We start from the raw sequence: 18,685 nt of genomic DNA on the forward strand, positions 1-18,685 counted from the left end.
TGATGTTTTGCATTTATGATTAAAAGAGTGTTGATAACACAGCAATGTTTTAGTTATTGCTGAGCAGTGCTTACACAGAGTCAAGGCCTTCTCTGTTTCTCACACAGCCCCAGCAGCAGGTAGGCTGGGAGTGCACAAGAAGTTGGGAGGGGACACAGCTGGGACAGCTGACCCCAACTGACCGGGGGGATATCCCATACCCTGTGACCTTGTGCTCAGCAATAAAAGCTGTGGGGAAGAAGGAGGAAGGGGGGACATTTGGAGTTAAGGAGTTTGTCTTACCAAGTAACCGCCATGTGTGATGGAGCCCTGCTTTCCTGGAGATGCCTGAACACCTGCCTGCTGATGGGAAGTAGTGAACAAATTCCTCATTTTGCTTTGCTTGTGCAGGCAGGTTTGCTTTACCTATTAAACTGTCATTATCTCAATGCAGAGTTTCTCACTTTTGCCCTTCTGATTCTCCCCCCCATCCCACTGTGGGGGGAGTGAATGAGCGGCTGTGTGGGGCTGAGCTGCCTACTAGGGTTAACCCACAACAATGGTTTAGAAAGAATACCCACCCACCAATAATCATCTTTCACTGCAGGATTTGTCATGTCTAAGAGGTTGACTCTCTTTACAAGAGTATCTCACAAGAGTTAAGCTTTACAGCACTATGGCCAATATCTCAAAGCTACATTTTCTTGGAAATTTAACACAAAATCTACAACAGGATTGAGTGTTTTCCACATTATCACGAACTTTAGTGTGAGAAGGAATTAAGATCCTTTTAGGCGTATGTTTTTATTTTTACTAGAAAAATTGATCAAAAAAATCAATTTTTGCTCAAATATCAATCAAATTAATATTGATCAAATCAATCAATCTCATCATCTATAGTCATCTACATCTGTCATAATGCCTCTGGAAAACTGTCTTCCAGGGGAAATGGCAGTGCTGAGACAAAGACCTGGAGGTATTCCCAGGAAGTGCAGTTTTAACCTCCTCCTATGGCTGGAGGAAATATGCTGACTCCTAAGGCTTTTAAGGAGGTAGGAGGTGGAGGAACCCACCCTTCCTCTTCCTAGTGGCCTCTCCCCATATCCTTTGTTCCATCCCGCACATCCTGAGCTCTCCTGAAGAGATAAGGAGCACCATCAGCAGACATTTATAGAACAGGTAAGAGAAGGTTGTTTGTTCAGGTTGGAACAGAGCATTTCCAGTTCCTGCTTTAACAACAGGGGAATTGGAATCAAACTCAGCATCCCAGGCCATTTGATCCCAAAGAGTAAATCATTGCAATGGCAAAGAATTTGTGGAATTAAAGTATTAAATGCAAATAAACTCCACATAAATTTATACAGTGGTAATATGCATATCATTAAAATAAAATCCAGAAATGCAAAAGAAAAAAAACTAAGCACCCTTAGTTCAATGTATCCATTATTACACTGTGCAGCACGTTCAACCAGAAAAATACAGAGGAATATGGAATGAGGTTGGGTGAGTATCTGTATTTTCATTTACTTATAAGTATTTTTCTACGCAGAAAAGATGCTGTTTTACATACACTTTGGCCCAGACTAATTAATAGATTCATTGACTAATTTAAGAAGATTAATTCTACAATCAAAAACTAAGTGCAGATTTTGAGAATATAATAGATAACTAAGAAGGTGAAACAACACTTAAAATGCAGAATTTATCAAAACCTTAGCCATGGAACTACAATCACAAGACCTGTATGCCTAACAGACAGTGTTAGTCACAGTGCAGAACACATCTCCCTGTTGAAAAACTCAAATGGTGAAATTCTGACAAAGAAATACCATCAAAAAGGCTTTTTACCAGACACTCACTATCCATGTGACCAACTGCTATCAAGGTCTTGCACATACAGCCGGTGAATCTGTAACTTCCCAGAGATCCAGAGCACGCCAAAGGCATTTGCCCTGAAGGTCTCTACTATCTTTAGCTCCTCACCTCTGGTAAGGAGACTTAGTTTTCATAAGATTATGCAGAAAAGATAATAAATCTCAGAATAATATATATGCACTGAATGGAAAATCAGGAAATTTGAAAAGACAGTGATTGAAAATGAAACGTCAGCCTTCTGCCCAACATTATGTTCTACTTATATGAATGATGGTTGTAACTCTATATTAATTCCTTGGATAAACAGGTAACTCTATTTTGAAATTATCTATATTTGCTCTTTGGACAAACATTTAAATAAAATGTTAAAATAGTTTGGGGTTTTTGAGTTTGTTTTTCAAAATACTGCAAGTTATGCATTTTAGCATTTCCTTTTAAAAATTTACTTAAGTTCAGTTCGGATAATGAAACTCAGGAGAAATATTTTCAACCTAAAATTCACTTGGGAGGAGATAGCCTGGGAATTTTTTTTAAAATCCAGTATTCAAGGAGTTTTCATAGGAGACCGAGAAAAGAAATTTGAGATACACAATGTTTTCCTAATTATTTTTGTGCAATATGAGCTGGTAACTTTTAGTATCCTCTCACCAAAGTGCTTTTTGTTACACTGAAGTTATGGTACAGAAATCAGAGCTAACATGCACCTTATTAAATTATTTCCAAGATTACTTGGTTGGGTGTCTAAATACAGAAGTTACACATATGCATTTACTTACAATTTTCTTAACAAATGCTAATTTTATTTTCAGGTTACTAGGCTGTAAACACGTTTTCATTTTTAGGTTCCATTCATAAGCAACCTTTCCAGCCCATTTTTCCTTTATGCAATTTGCTTGTACATGTTTAAATGGGTTTCTGAACCATTGCTCAAAGCTGTATGTACTGGTGGTAATGATCTGGCACACCACAGCTAGAGATTTCACTCTGTGGTCACATATCGCAAAACCACACTCCAGTTACATAACTACAGATACCTTAATGGTAGTTAAACAAGCAGCGCCCAGCAGTCACGACATACTACACTACTGCTTTTGACGATAGATTCAAAATGTTCCTACCAATACTGACTAGATTTTGTTATTCACCGCATTTTTTTCTGTTTCAAGGACTACCAGCAAGTGAATGCTTAGGAAAGAGACTGCTTATGCAGAATTTATGCATAAGAAAAAGAAACAAGGATTAAAAGAGAAAAATTCTTGTGATGAAATATATAAGCAGTAAAAAGAATTCTACAAACCCATATAAATTTGATTTTTACTTTTTCTTTTCTAAATCTTTCTGACATCAGTTTGGCACTACTCAGGCTGTGTTAAAACTGACACAGTTTTGTAGATTATAATCTACAATGAGTTAGTGGTATTTTCAATTATGAACAAGGCTACTGAGTTAAATAATAACCTTTGAAAAGCATTTCAGTAGACTGATATTATACGCAGTGCTAATTACTTGTTTACTTGCAGTCTGTTATAAATACAGGGTAGCTCATCATACATGAATCATAAATAATGTAAACCTAACCTGGTACTACTTATTTTCTCTAAGGACAATTGGAAATCCCATATTTAAAATGAACTTTGATTCTATGCCATAGATAGTACCGTTTCTTTGTAAAATTATGATTTTTTACTTATTTAAATTCCGTAAAAATGGCATATTAACTTCACTTAATCTTAGCAATGCTACCTTATTAAAAAACCCCAAAAGTACCACAATACTTATTAAGTTCAGAAAGTTCACTCTAGTTTTTCTCATTCTTTGTTTTCTGGACTACCACTAGTCAAAACTCGGAATTAAAGGACATAAGATGTTGGCAAGATTTGAATATTCTCCAGGGATTGTTTTATCCACTAAAAAATTACTGTTCAATTCATTCTGCAGCATTTCTCCTCTTTCAAAATTTTGTATTTGAAATAGGGATTCACTAAATAAAATTCCATTGCCTCAGAGACTTAGATTGTTTTCTATGGATGAACATTTACTTGAAAAGGTCATTAATTGAAGATCGCTATTAGTAATAAAAGCTATCAAAAGCACTAGCTACTTCTTGTCTTGGTTAACTAAGTTGGTTTTCTCTGGACTGCACTTCTGGAGAGCAAAGAAAAAAAAAAGAATCAGCATGTTTTATTATGCTAATCAAGCAGGACTGAAGAAATCCATAAACTTCAATTTTTCAGAAGACTTAGAATGCTTGAATTTATAAAAATACTGACCCATAGATTTCAAACACTAAATACCAAAGCAAATAATCCATAGTAACAGCTAAAAAATAGCAGCAACTAAAAGCATATTAGCACTAGCCTATTTGTAAGCCTTTCTTATATCTGCCTTACTAGACAATATTCTTCCCATTCTTTACCTATTTGGGTTTCTAAAAATTATTTTAGCTAATGATTTCTGTTTGACTATGTCACAACACAATAAAACTTCCTTGTTATGTGTGTATACACACATGTACATATTGGATATAAGTGGTTCTTCTTTTGACTGTAAAAAAACCCTTTAACTCCCACCTAATGTGTTTTTCTAAAGCCTCAGCACTCCACAAATGTTACATAGACTACATTTAAAAAGTGCAATCTGACTGCAACAGATTGCAGAATGTTAATTTTATCTTAGTCACAGTTGTGGTAGGTTGTGATAGGAAAGCTTTTACTTCTGGTCTGTCTTATGCAGTCGTTTTGATTTTCACGTATTTAAGAAAGCCCTATTATTCTTGTTCTGTTAGACTAAAACCTGACTTCTGAATCTAACAGTTCTTTGAAGACTTCTGGGCTTCTTCCTGTAAGCAAAAGGTCTGGGAATGTATAATCAAAATTCTCGATGACTTGGGGTCCTATCATACACAGAATTGGGATTAAACAGGACTATGAGGAAATAAATATTTGGAGGAAAAGAAAATGGAGAGAAATCAGCAGAAAAATTTGGTTAGACTTTCTGAAGCTATTTTCTGCTGCCAAACAACTAGTGAAGCATCACTCATTACCCGCCCTTCCACGATTCTCCTTATTCTTTTTCTTGCAGGTGAAGTAAACAAATCTCGGCAGAACAGTCAGTAGGAGGAAATAAAGGTCAGTACTTGAACAACTTCCTTTAGCCATAATTCTGGAGCTCTGCAGATTGTTGATGCTGTAGGCAAAGCTGTTTCGAAGTGTAAAGTACAGGTCTATAGCCACATGTTCAGAATAATGTATCCCTAAAAGGTTTAAGTATATTAAATTTGTATGGCTGGATCAGAATAAATAAATTTCAAGGTGCTCATGTATGTCCTTAAATATTCCATTAAGGAGACAATGCAGAAACGACTATACCTTCCATTATAACAACATTTGCCACCTGCTTAGACTTTGATTAGCTGACTTAGCCAAAATAAGCTTGTGATTAAAGATAACCACATTATTATCAGGACCACAAAAATAATTGCTTTGACCACAACAATAATTGCTTTTTGAACTAATACTAATTAGAAACTCTATATTTGCTATCTTGTCTGAATCAGAACAACAGTACTCATGGTTAACAGACAGAGTTTAGGAGAAAACTCGATTACTGTCTATTAATGCAGTACTGAAGCTCTCTCTAGTTTGGCAAACAAAGCAGTGACAGAAAGATAAAGCTAAACAAACTCAGCTGAAGGAAAATGTGCAGATTTTCAACTCAGCTGTTGAAGTAATATACCACAAGATGTGGATGACTGTCCATACCTCAAAAGGAAAAAACAGTCTTGTTTTGGTTGGTTTGTTTTTGAGAAAGGTGTGCTGCAGTTGAAGCAGGAAATAATTCAGAAAACTGAAAGAATTACTTTATAGAGCAGGTCTGACTGGATGATCAGAGCAGTATCTTCTGACCTTATATCAAACCAACTATACTAATTCTATGCACATCTCTGACAGACAACAGATAGTTGTCTGTTCAAAGTCAGCTGCAGGGTTGCCATATATCATGTGATAGCTGTAACTGTTTCTGTATAACAGGTCTTTCATATAAAATTTTAAATTCCAACAGTATATAAGGGCTTGTTTTAGGGGCTTTTTTTTATATTACTATTTATGAAAAAAAGAATACCTGGCAGAATGTTTGTCAATGATGTCTAGGTTAAAGAGGAAAGTGGAGACCATCCTATTAGAAGTTTTTGCATGTCCGCACCTCAGTAACTGCTACACAGCTTGCTCCGCTATTAGTCTAGTATCTGCTGCTGTTAGGTGCTACACTCAAGAGAGCCCAACAAGCAAGGCAGAAGTGGAGATAGTGCTGTTTGGATCGGGATCCAGACAGATCTGAAAAGGCTAAATAAAACTTCCTTACATCAAAATTCACTCACTGAGAGACAATATCTCATATCATCCATGTTATCCTTCAGGACCTCAGCTTTGCACTAAGAGGATATGGTTGCATTAACAGTTGAAAGGCAGCTATCACTTCCTAGGAGTGAGGTTTACTTATGTGACTAAGGACTGTGGCAATACAACTGGCAAAACCATTAAATTTGAATGCTCAGGAGTTAGTTAGACAATACACATCTTTAGCTGTGGATTTTTATTGACAAAGAAAGAATAAACTGCTAAGAAAAATGAAGTTGTTCAACACGAACTGAAAGCAAGACCAGGAAAATGGGCTTCACTCTAGCCATATGTCACTAGTACTGAGAGAAGTACTGGTAAAAAAAGTACCAGCATGCAAAAAACAAGCACATAGTAAAGAGCTGAACTTCAACATGTCTACACTGAAGGTGTCTCCTGACATGGCTATACCCAATGGCTATGGCTATAACACGAATAACCTAGACACCAGTGCTGGCAGAAGCTGTACTGTAAACACAGCTGCACTGTTAAGTATTTCAATCTTTTTCTGTGTTATAATGTAGACAACTTTTGTAGTATTTTCATGGTACCATTTTTTAAAATTGGAAATTCATTATGATTTCATCTAAGTTTGTGAAGTATGAATACTAAATTATGCAAACTAGCTATCAGAATGAGAATAACTCCAGGTCAAAGAGCAAATGCACAGAGAAGTCGTACTGTTAGCTTGGAACACTAGAAAAGTCTGTAGAGTTGTAAAAGGCACGATATAAAATATATTCTAGATGCATGACAAGCTACATTGAAGCTACATTGCAAACCTGGAAGTGTTCCAGTGTTCACAAGTAGCAGTAAAGAAATTCTTATAGATGTAGGTTTCATGCTTTCTCCATGCATTTACATAAGTATTTCACAGGAGCAGTCTGTATTATGATATCACTGAGAAGGGAGATTATGTCAATGTGGTAAAAAAATATTCAACACTTAAAAACCTAAGATCTATCTTAATACTTTAAATTGGTAGCTTGCAAATATGGATTTCAATGTTGGTTTATTTGGACAGGTTTTTCAAATTTTTTAAAAAATCTTTGACTGTTTATAGAAGAAAACTGTAATTAAGGATCAACAACATGAGTGAAGCAAATACTGCTACAGATGTTTTTTAAATCCTGGGAATAAAGAATCCTTTCTCTACTCTTATTTATTAAGTGAGAAATGAGTGAGTTATTAAAGCCTACTTAGGATTTTGGAAACCACCGCTAAAAATTATGGAGCTTAACTGAAGGCCTGGATTCGAATTGTGACACTGCAGTCTCTAAATTATGGTCAAGAAAATTATGAAGACAAATTATATTGGTATAAAATATATTAGGGTTTCCTGAGCCATGCTGTAATTCTTTAAAATAAGTGTAAAGCTATGATAGCAGAATGGAGTGAAAGAAAACAAAATTTTCGATTCAGCAGGGAATATATTTTATAGTAAATGCTGTTATAAATTACAATATATTTCTTGGGACTAAATGGCTTTAAAAAGTTTTGTTTCAACAATTTCATAGTGTTTACATTTTTCTTAACATTTTTGCTGCTTTTTAAACTGAAATACATATATACTTTAGAAGCTAAGATATTGCCCAAAGCCTCAAATGTCACAAAGCATTCCAGAGATTGTAGGACTACTTAGGTGCCCCAGCATGTTCCTTCATCATCATAAGGTCCTACTCCACAAGGGTGACCAAGGAACATGCTGGACTTGTCCCATCTCTTTATGGCTGCATTTTCTCATCTCCTGTTTCCTAATTGCATTACAGTGAAGTAGAAAGGAGCCTGTTCCACTATCTACTTTTGTACTAAACTCTGGGTACAAGTCTAGAAAACAACTCACGTTAAGCATCTGGAAATATTTTGTAGGGCTGGAGGAGGCTGATATGATGCTATGTAATTATTCACCTGGAAATGCCTCTCTAATAAAGGGTTAATAAATGTGAAGTAACAGAGAGAGAGCCTTTTCTTAAAGAAGTGATTATATCACACCGGGCAAGAATATGCACTATGTCATCCTGTGCTAATGCGAGGGCAACAGACCACTTGGGATTTTGAAATCCAGGATGTAGGTACGCTGCAGAGCATTGGTTGGACACAATCATGGTCAATGGTGGTACTACTCTGGATTCAGCACTGCAAGGATAGGTACGAGGGCAGAGGCATAAGAGACCACTCTTCAGGAACTGAAAAACTGCTAAATGAAAGATTTTAGCTTTGTTAGTGGTCCTGCTGCCCCAAGAGCTAGTGCTATCATGTCCATAACCTCATGTTACATGGAAGCACACAGTCAGCACCCTGAGTCAAGATCGTACAGATCCATAGAGCTATGATCTGAAAGCAGAAGGGGACTGCATGACTAAGTCAAATGACACAGAAAATGAACGATACCAGTGACACTGAACCTATCCCTTTCACATAACTAGTTTGCATCCTTCCCTGAATTTTTACATGACACTGGAGTCATGAACTAAACAGGGAGAGGGCATATGCTTGAGCTCTGCAGCATGACTGCCCACACCATTAAACTGGGAGTGTTGCTTCTGGCGTGGACCAAACTGCACTGTCTGAGACAGTGCTCAGGCACGGTCAGGGATTAGCATGAGCCACAGATGCGGCAACAGGCAGTTTGGATGCAACTGTCTTCTCCGCGGGGTAAGAGTGTTGCTGAAAGGATGTAAGCTGTGCTGCATCAGTTGACCTGTAGGCCAAAAATGGTCCTGACCACTTTTTATTTACTAACAAAGATGTAGTCTTAAGAGCTATAGGAGGAATGTTAATCTCTCTACCAGTCACCAAGCCTAATCATGTATTTAGGTCTTAAAAGTCTTACTGTTTTGTGAAGCTCTCTGTAACAACACATAATTTCCCCTTTGATTGCACCTTTACGACTCTCATAGAATTGCTTTTGCACCACCATTAAAGGTTAACACTGCTGGTGATTTTATGTCATCTTTCTTCTAAGTCAGTGTAAATTTAAGGGACTTCTCACCTATTTGAAATAGTTGATCTTTGCACACGTAGAAAAAATATATGAGCTTTTAAATTAGTATTAATTCACAGAAATTGCAAGTTATCAGTATGAATTGTGCAAGTGAAATTCACAGATATTCTCCTTTATGTATTTATTATACATATAGTACATAGTTCAATATTATTTAAAAGGTGAAATCACATTATCTGATAAGGACATGCATTTATTATATGCCTTGATTTATGGAGGAAACTGTGATGTTAGTTATCAGATTACAGCTGCATGCCAAAAGTAAAGGTTACTACAGTTTTCAGATAAATAAATCACTATGTTCTGGAAAATTCTGTAAAAATAATTCTACTTAGTGTTTTAGATGCACTTTGGTTAGTGTATCAAGTTTTAATTTCAGCTACCACACATTTCTGTAACTGAAATTTGCTACAGATAAGTAAAAATGCAAGAAACTTGCTTTAAAACAGGCATATTAATATAAGATTGCTAACTCAGAATCACAGAATCACAGAATCACTACGGTTGGAAAAGACCTGTAAGATCATCAAGTCCAACCTGAAAAAAAAAAAAACAAAAAACAAAAACAAAACAAACAAAAAAACCACACAAACAACCCACGCAAGCCAACCACCACACAACAACAACAAGGCACAACACACCAAAAACCAACCCACCCAACACCACACAGCACCATGTCCATCAAGCTACATCCCACAATGCCACATCCACACGCTCCTTGAATACCTCCAGGGAGGGTGACTCTACCACCTCCCTGGGCAGCCTATTCCAATGTTTCACTACTCTCTCGGTAAAGAACTTTTTCCTAATATCTAGCCTGAACCTCCCCTGGCGCAACTTGAGGCCATTTCCTCTAGTCCTGTCACTAGTCTCTTGGGAGAAGAGACCAACACCCACCTCTCTGCAACCCCCCTTCAGGTAGTTGTAGAGAGCGATAAGGTCTCCCCTCAGCCTCCTCTTCTCCAGGCTGAACAACCCCAGCTCCCTCAGCCGCTCCTCATAAGACTTGTGTTCCAGACCCCTCACCAGCTTCGTCACCCTTCTCTGGACACGCTCCAGCACCTCCATGTCCTTCTTGTAGTGAGGGGCCCAAAACTGAACACAGTATTCGAGGTGCGGCCTCACCAGCGCCGAGTACAGAGGCATGATTACTCGTTAAAAGACACCCTATGCATGAATTTAAAACACATATTCATTCCCCTCCTCTTCCTCTCCTACCTATCCCACCCCACCTGTTCTTCTCATCATTGATTTCCACCTGCTTCTGAGGCCAGAAAATTTCTAACACTCATTTTTTTGTGGCTTTTAGAAGTGAATATCCTTATAATACTTAACATCTATATCCAAATCTTTCCCACTCACATTAGTTTCAGAACTCTTTTCCCAAATAAATAACTTAGAAAACAAAAGAGATAGGAGAGGACTTAATGGCTGAGGAGGAAGGAGAAGAACATTACATATCAGGCTTAGTAATAACGTGAAGAACATTGCCAGAAATGTCATAAAAGTCAATGTGCCAACCGAAATTAAAATTAAAATTTGTAAGCCATTTTGTCAAATCCTATAACAAAAATTGTCTGGTTTTCCAGAGGACTTACATGAGCCTGGTTTTTTTCACTCAAGTGCTATATTCACAAGTTTGATTGTCAGTTTTAAACCTCTTCTTCATACCTTCCAGGTTTTCAGAATATCCAAAAAGATTCTTTGTAAAATTTCTCATCCTGTCTCTTTTCTAAGACTATTAACAATAAACTTTTCTTTCTACTAGGTGATCATCAGAGTCACGCTTGTTTCTGAAAAAAGGAGTTATTAAATCCTATTGAAGATGCTTCAATGTTCTCTGGATATTGGCAAAGGAATTAAAATGGTGGTAGAACAAATGCTGAATATTTATACAGTACTTGGGAACACCAGAGCAAAAGACTTTGTTGAATACATCCCTTCCATAGGTAATCATGTAAATGTCCTTACTTTTTTAAAGGTAGCATTAGCTGTATAGGATAGTAATTTGAAAATACACATAAACATAATCATGTCAACAATGATTCGAGAGCATGTGTATGTGCATGCTTGACCCAATGTAGGACAGCATGTTAGCATGGATCGGAAATATGCATTGAAGTTGAGTATAAAATTGAATATTTTCATGAATAGGCTGCTTTCCTGAATTATATCTACTCATTTTTGCTGTGTGTTTTGTCATGATTAACAGACTCAAAACTCTTACTATGCTTATTATTGACCTTAAAAAAGTTATAAGAATCCCATTTGCCTTCAGAGATATTTAATATAGACTCTTTAATGTAAGAGATTCTCTCCTTGAAGAAAATTACAGTCCAAGTAAACCATCAGTCAACAACATTATAAGATGTTAAACCTATGTCTTTTAAAGGCAATCCAGATAGGTAACATGCAGGTAAAAGCTATCACACTTCATCTACTTAGAACCCTTACAACAGTATAAACAACTTGCTGTTTCATCTACAATCAAAACTGGTCAAGCTTTAAATCTAAGTAATCTAAAATTATCCATGAAAGAAATATTGTAGGGTCTTTCACAGGAAGTTTATTTGCTTTTCTTTAGAGTTCTTCATTGTTCCCCCACCTCTCTAGACATACATGATTTCATCCCACCACTTCAGGACTACAGGTTGGGTTTTGGATTTTTTAAATTTTTTTCTATTCTTTCAACAGTTTTTCAGAAATATTCCTGTCACATCACATAAAAGGACTGAAAGAGCCAAGCAGAACATTTCTTTCACAAGCAGTATGAAAAGCAATACTCTTATAAATTGTAGGAATTTAGCCCAGCTTTTATTTTATATAAACTTTAATGGTGGAATCATTCTCGAAATAAAGGAAACAGAATGGAAAAATATAAGAAAAAAATGGATGAATCATCTAAAATTTTTTGTTAAAATACAGGAAATAAGAATAGATAATTTTCTTGAAAGCAAAATTCCATCACTCATTCAGTATATATACAGACATTTGCAAAGAGCTGTACTAATTTTATCTTTTAAAAAGGGAATGAATGTCATTGCTGAACTCATTCTGTCAATTATAGGACTGCAACAGGACTTGATAGTTGCTCTTTTATATAATGTGATTGTATGACATAAAAAGTGTTTTGGCATTAAAAGAGTTCCTTGAAAGAAACTAAGTTAAAGTGAAATTAATAAACATGCTCAGCAAAACCACACATCTTCAGAAGCATGTATTATTCCATTTCATGCAAGGCAAGAAAAGTTTTAAATATTTACATTTTTTTTCTTTTTTCACTGAAAATTGCATCATCAAAATCAATACAAAACTCAGTGTCTTCTGTTTAATCTTTATCTAGGTGAACAAGATGCTCAGCTACTTTAAACCAAGGAAATTTCATGGATTTCTATAAGCTATTGTATTTTGAATATTGTCCCAGTTTATGTGAAGATAAGCTCATCTATGCATAGACAAAATGCAAGGCCAAAAGGTTTAAGTATACACCTGGCAGCATAGTTGATTTTAATCAGTATTTTTCATCCTTAATTTTTCTGGTCTCACCCAACCCATACACAGGCATTTTTTTTATGCCTAAGTACATATCAAGGATCAGATTACAAATATTTTTTTCACAATTACTAGACAATCAGCTTTATTGATTACTGGAATGTTACCTGTGCAGTTAGATCTCTTTCCTTGCAATATGAGAATCATGATATGGCCCTAACTATTCTGATTTTCATGTAGTCATATTAACTTGAATGAAATAGCTTAAATGGTCCAACACTGATATTCTGAATTTTAGTTCGCTTTGTATTAAAATTTGATCTATCAACTTTTGGGGCTATTGTTTCATGTATACAATATGGAAAAAATAGTAGATTATATTTCACCTTGGAATCATTGGATCTAAACTGCCCTATCACTAGAAACTATTTAATGGAAAAGAATAAAAGTTTTCCTTAATTCATAGAACATTGAATTTCTGGGGACTATTGCTGACTTCTGTCTCAAAGCTATATTGTTAAAACAAACTCTACAGCTAATGCTGCAACTGACTTTTTGACCACTAAATATCCTAATGCTTTTTTAAAATGGAAGAAAATTTACCTTAATATCAAAAGCTCCTGGCTGACCCACTTTGTTATAAAGCTCCAGCTGGCTCTTGACAGGCGTTACCCACAATATCACCTGATTTAGCTGTTGATCAAGTTCGATGAAATCCTTTAGCAGAATCTCTATTTCTTTTTGTTTCTCTGGAAGATCTTTGGACACCTGAATAAAATACCAGAAGCCAGTTTTTTAGTGGGGGAAAAAAAAAAAAGTAACATAAAGCAATTTAACTCTACACACATATATAAAATGTTAAAATACAAGTTTTATACACTGGTAGGAAGAAGGGAAGGAAAGAGTAGACCCACCAACCAAGTTATTATGGTATATATATATATCTCTTGTAATTCAGTCAAAACACACTCTTTCCTAAAAAAAAAAAGAACAAAACAAATATAAAAACAAAAAACCCACAAAAAACACACAAAACCAAACCACACACCCACAAAACCCCCAAAAACCCAAACCCCAGCATCAGGCTTCTCATTTTTTCAGTAAAAAAATCTGTTATCTCAGTATATGAAACTGTTTTAAAGGTCAGTTTTTAATCAGAAAGAGCAATAGTGAAAATATGAAATTGATCATTTGAATGTTATCTAACTTTTCTTGACCTCTTGAATCTAGATATTTATAAGCATGGTTCCTTACAGGGTGTTGCCAGAGTTGCCAGTTGAGTCCAAACATGCATAAACAGATGCATACAGTGAAGAAAAATAATGAAGAAATATATCAACAGTACCGACCAGGCCAGTAGGTTCTCTGATTTGCATTCAAAGCAGTCGGATTTTTAACTAAGCACATTCTTCTGTGCCAACAATATTAGAAATTAAGAATCAGCGAATGGCATAGTTCAAATCCAACAGCACTAAGACACTTGGAATTAATATAGGAACAGGCTGGAAATAAATAAGCCAACACAAAACTCCATGCTGGCCTTCCCAGACTGTTTTCTATAGCTAGAGAGGTGAGGTGTCTCTATACTACACAACGGGCAACATCGCAAACATATACTAGGGGAGACACCATCTGTACTTTAAAAAAAGTAATTCACAACAGCAAATACGGGGCCTGGGCAGAGATAAGAAACAATGGCAGTTAATTATTAAAATCAGTCAAGAAATATAGTTACTTTTCCATATCAAGAAAAATAAGGTTTCCCATGTTCATTTTTTTTAAGCACGTGTTTACTAAAGCAACCCTTTAAAAATAACAAAACATGAGGTTTCTGATACACATAACAAGATATAAGTTCCCTGTAAAGTTAAACAGCATTAATGGAAGCACTGCTATCATATTGCCCAACTACAGAAGTATTACTGCTGTGTACTAACTTCTGTAAAATACCATCATTAGGGATTAGAAGACAATAAATCTAAACCCAGAGACATGAAAGCAATGAAGGTTACTAAAGAAAAAACGCCACAAAACAAAGCCAAACAAACACCAGCTGAGAGAATGGGAGCACAACTGTCTCATGGAATGTACATTTCTTTACAGATTTGGTTTGAAAATACTTATTTGTTGGTACTAAAATAACCCGTCTACATATAACTCTGCATATGATTTATTAAACCATACTTAAGTGACATTTGTAATGCAAGAAGTTGATTTGCCGTTATGTTAAGTTATCTCCATTGTTCACTATAGCCACCCCATAATATCCTATTTAATAAAAACTGACCCATGAGTCAAATTACTTTTTCTATCTTCCTAATCTTGTAAAATATAATAAAAACTCTGCTTTTCCAGAATGGCCCCAGATATGAAAGAAAACAATTAAAAATGCGTTCATTTCCATTATGTGTTAACTCAATATCTATTCAGACCTTGGCCTAATTTCACAGAAGATTAGTTTCATCTTTCTTACAACTTTTGAATGTTAATCTCTAATGTTTAGTAGCTTTACTAGTAATGTAAACAAGTTCCACAGAAATACTATTGAAAGTAAACAGGTGATCATAGGCAGATAAAAATCCAAGCTGACTTCTGAATATCTGAAATTTAAATTAATCTGCTTCCAAACAACATTAATCAAGCATATTAGGTCTATAACAAGACAGAGAAAGAAAAATTTGTAAAGTTGCGAGGGGGTGAAGTAACCAGTTATATACTTAGGTATATTCAACCCAGAAAAACAGAAGATGAGAGATTACGTTTTGGTGACAGACTGTACTTCAATTTACTGTTTTCAAAAATAATCTCACAAGGAAAGAAAGCAAAATAAACCCCACCTATAGCAAGAGGTAAATTGTGATATAAGTAAATGCAGCCTCTTCTTACAAGTGGGCTCCTATGCTAAAATTATAGCACAAACATATGATTATAATATTTTTAATATATAAATAAAAAAGTAATCTAGATCAATATGAATCAGTTCATTATATACAGAAACTTAATGTCATCTACTTTTACCACAGAAATAAAAAGAACAATAAATAAATAAATAAAGGACTTTCCTCAAACTCAGAAGGTTAGGGTTACAGATAAGTAGGGATTTAACAAGGATTCTTGTAAGATCCAGGTAATGTGTTACATGCCACTGTGTGGAAAACAGATTCTTAGATTCTGGATCTCAGGGATTTTGTTTGCATCAAACTGTCAAGCTGGCTAATCAAATTAGACCCTGATGAGTTAAAGGTCATCTGCAAGGCTGCCTATCAAACCAAGGTACTACTGCAGACTGTCTCCTGGGGGACAGCCTATTTCCTGAGCTAATTCTGCAGCTCACAAGAGGCATGATTTGGGAAAACCTCCATGGAGTAATGGACATGGGCATGATGGCTGGGTATCCAGATTTATGCCCTTTCTGTGGCAGAGGAGGACACAAGGAGATGGGGCCCTCCAGTATCTTCCCTACCTTTTTGCTTCCAGTTTTCCATGCTTATTCACAGCTCCAGGAGTTCCAGCCCTCAGGTGGGATTCTGATGTTGGTGGAACCTACAGCCATCCCACTGCCCTGCTGTCTCTGGGCTCTCTATGAGTTCTTGGATGCCTCTAGGGATGAGTGAGCAACGACTTCTGTCCCACTCTAATTCTCTTTTCTACATTTTTGCTTTTGGCCCCCTTCCTTCCCCATCCTCCTTTTATTCATTTGTTTTCTCAGGGTAACCATACTGTGTCTACCCAGTTTCATCCCCTTTAGTATCTTATCTCTTTCCCTCCTATTTAAGAAAGGCTCTTAGGTTTTATCAGAGGAGGGCTGATGTTCTTTTCTAAGGGGGAAGACCAATAGGAACACTGGCCATAAGGCAACACCTGCAGAAGAGTCAAAACAGGGCATGTGAGATGCTTTCCCCCAAATCCGCCTAAGACTGAATGCAGGCCTGATTAAAGAGTATTATTAGGCTGGCAAGGAAGACAAAAAGACAAAAAAATAGAAGAAAAGACAACTTCAATTGGAACATCTTTCTAAAAATCTAGCGTAGCCCTCTGCATACAAATGAAATATTTTCAACTTTGCCTTATTTGGCAGCAGATAAACATTGAAAACATACCTTGGTTTGCAACCAAAGGAAAAAAATAAATTTGCAAGTGCAAAGGACAACAGTAGTATGGATTATTCCTTCAAAGAAAAAAATTCTTATTTCAACATCAAAGGACTATATAATTTCAATGATGTGTCAAAACATTAATCTCAAAGCATATGATGCATCCAAAATTTTGTACTTTAGCTCAAGTGTTAATTAAGTTAGATTAATTGGAAGCTTAGTAACAGAATAATAGAAAAGATTTAAGCTGTAAATTGAGAAACAGTAGAAGATCCTAATTTTACAAGCCAACACTGATTTTCACAATACTTAATTTTATTCTAATCTTAAAGTATCAGGCCATGTCCCACTTATTTAATTTTATGTATTCCAATTTTTGCTCTTTTCTTTAAAATACTAAAAAAACCTACAAATAAATTACCAGCATAGAAATTATAACAACATCTCTCAAAACATGACAATACTCTGTGAAATTGGAATAATTGCATATTTTCAAAGTCTAGACATTTATCTAAATGTTTTCATTTCTTTGTCTTAAGAATTCTAAAATTACTTGCATTGCTTGCTTCTGTTCCACCTGAACCTCATGTCTTGGATGATCTTCCTTCACAAGAAGCCTAAATGATACACTATTACGTTCTTTCCATCCCCACCCCAATCTGATTACTTTGGTGCAAAATGATACATATACTCAGCTTGGCAGTATAGATCTCCTTGATCATTTCACATGCTCCAGTTTTCTGCTGCTACTTCCTACTTTAGCTTTAGCTCGTTACTTTTCAGTCTATACACACAGTTGTGTGCATGCACTATGGGATGAATAAGAGCTGAGCAGATGGAAAGGAATACCAATTCATATGATAACAATAAGTATAAAGGGAGGAAGAAGTTGTATAAAGTATGTCACCTAATGTAAAATCATATTCTGTGTCTCTGTTCTGTTTAATTCCTTATGAATATCCAGAAAGCAGATTCAATTAAAGCAGTATCAATTAAAATAATAGTTGTAGTGTTACAGTTCAATCCTGTAACTCAGGAACAATGCTCAAAATGAAAAAGTTGAAACTAATTAGGTAGAGACAGTAAGTAAGAAAGAATGAACAATGGGGAATAGTTTTGCAGAGGTCAGAAATGTTATTGCAAATGAATGAACTTGATAAATTATATTACTAGAAAAGCATCACTATCATTACCAGCAGCTGCTACCTGATAAAAGTAGGGAAAGCCGCTGAAATGACTTGCATACATTATATTTCAAGTGACTAATGCCTGATTTTGAAGATTTCCTTTCTCTATCACAAGCCAATGCCAAGGTCATTTCCTATTTACCTGAAATTACCAGAGAAGGTAATGCAGTTATTAGCCAGCTGATTGGAAGTATAGTTGAGGAGATGCATCGCCCCAACATGTCATTTGTCAAAAAAGAATATGGAGAATTTTCCTAATGGTGAGTGGAGAGAAAAGAAATCCCAAATTCCAAAATTTTAACAGCAGTGGAAATTTGTGGGGCTTTTTCCCCAATATTAGATAAGGTATCCCTTTCTTTGTTAGCTATCTCACCAACCTCTCAATAACAGAGCAGAACTTACAAATGGATCTTATTTTGATGAATCTGACAGTGGATTAAAATTTAGCTTTCTTGATATGCATAACATGATAAATTATAATAAACTGCAATGAATATGAGCAAAAGTATGTTGGGGGGTATCTGTGAAGACTGTTAACAATGTTTTTCTTGTAATCCCCGCTTGGGAGAGTCTCTCTGATACACAAAGCACTTTATGAAAGTGGGCTTCTAATATAGGATAACTGGTAGTGTCAGGTTTGAAAAAATTCACAATTGT

At 35.7% G+C, this 18,685-nt stretch overlaps 1 protein-coding gene across 2 annotated transcripts in view; it reads right to left on the minus strand.

The window, feature by feature from the left end:
• DMD (dystrophin) overlaps positions 1-18,685 on the minus strand; it is a 907,831-nt gene that overhangs the window by 384,108 nt on the left and 505,038 nt on the right. For both annotated transcript variants that reach the window (XM_059827200.1, XM_059827195.1), the window contains one exon: positions 13,351-13,515. In XM_059827200.1, the coding sequence (XP_059683183.1) occupies positions 13,351-13,515 (165 nt within the window). The remainder of the gene's footprint in view (positions 1-13,350; positions 13,516-18,685) is intronic.

The sequence above is a fragment of the Gavia stellata genome, chromosome 1 (assembly GCF_030936135.1).
Source record: "Gavia stellata isolate bGavSte3 chromosome 1, bGavSte3.hap2, whole genome shotgun sequence".
Taxonomy (NCBI): domain Eukaryota; kingdom Metazoa; phylum Chordata; class Aves; order Gaviiformes; family Gaviidae; genus Gavia; species Gavia stellata.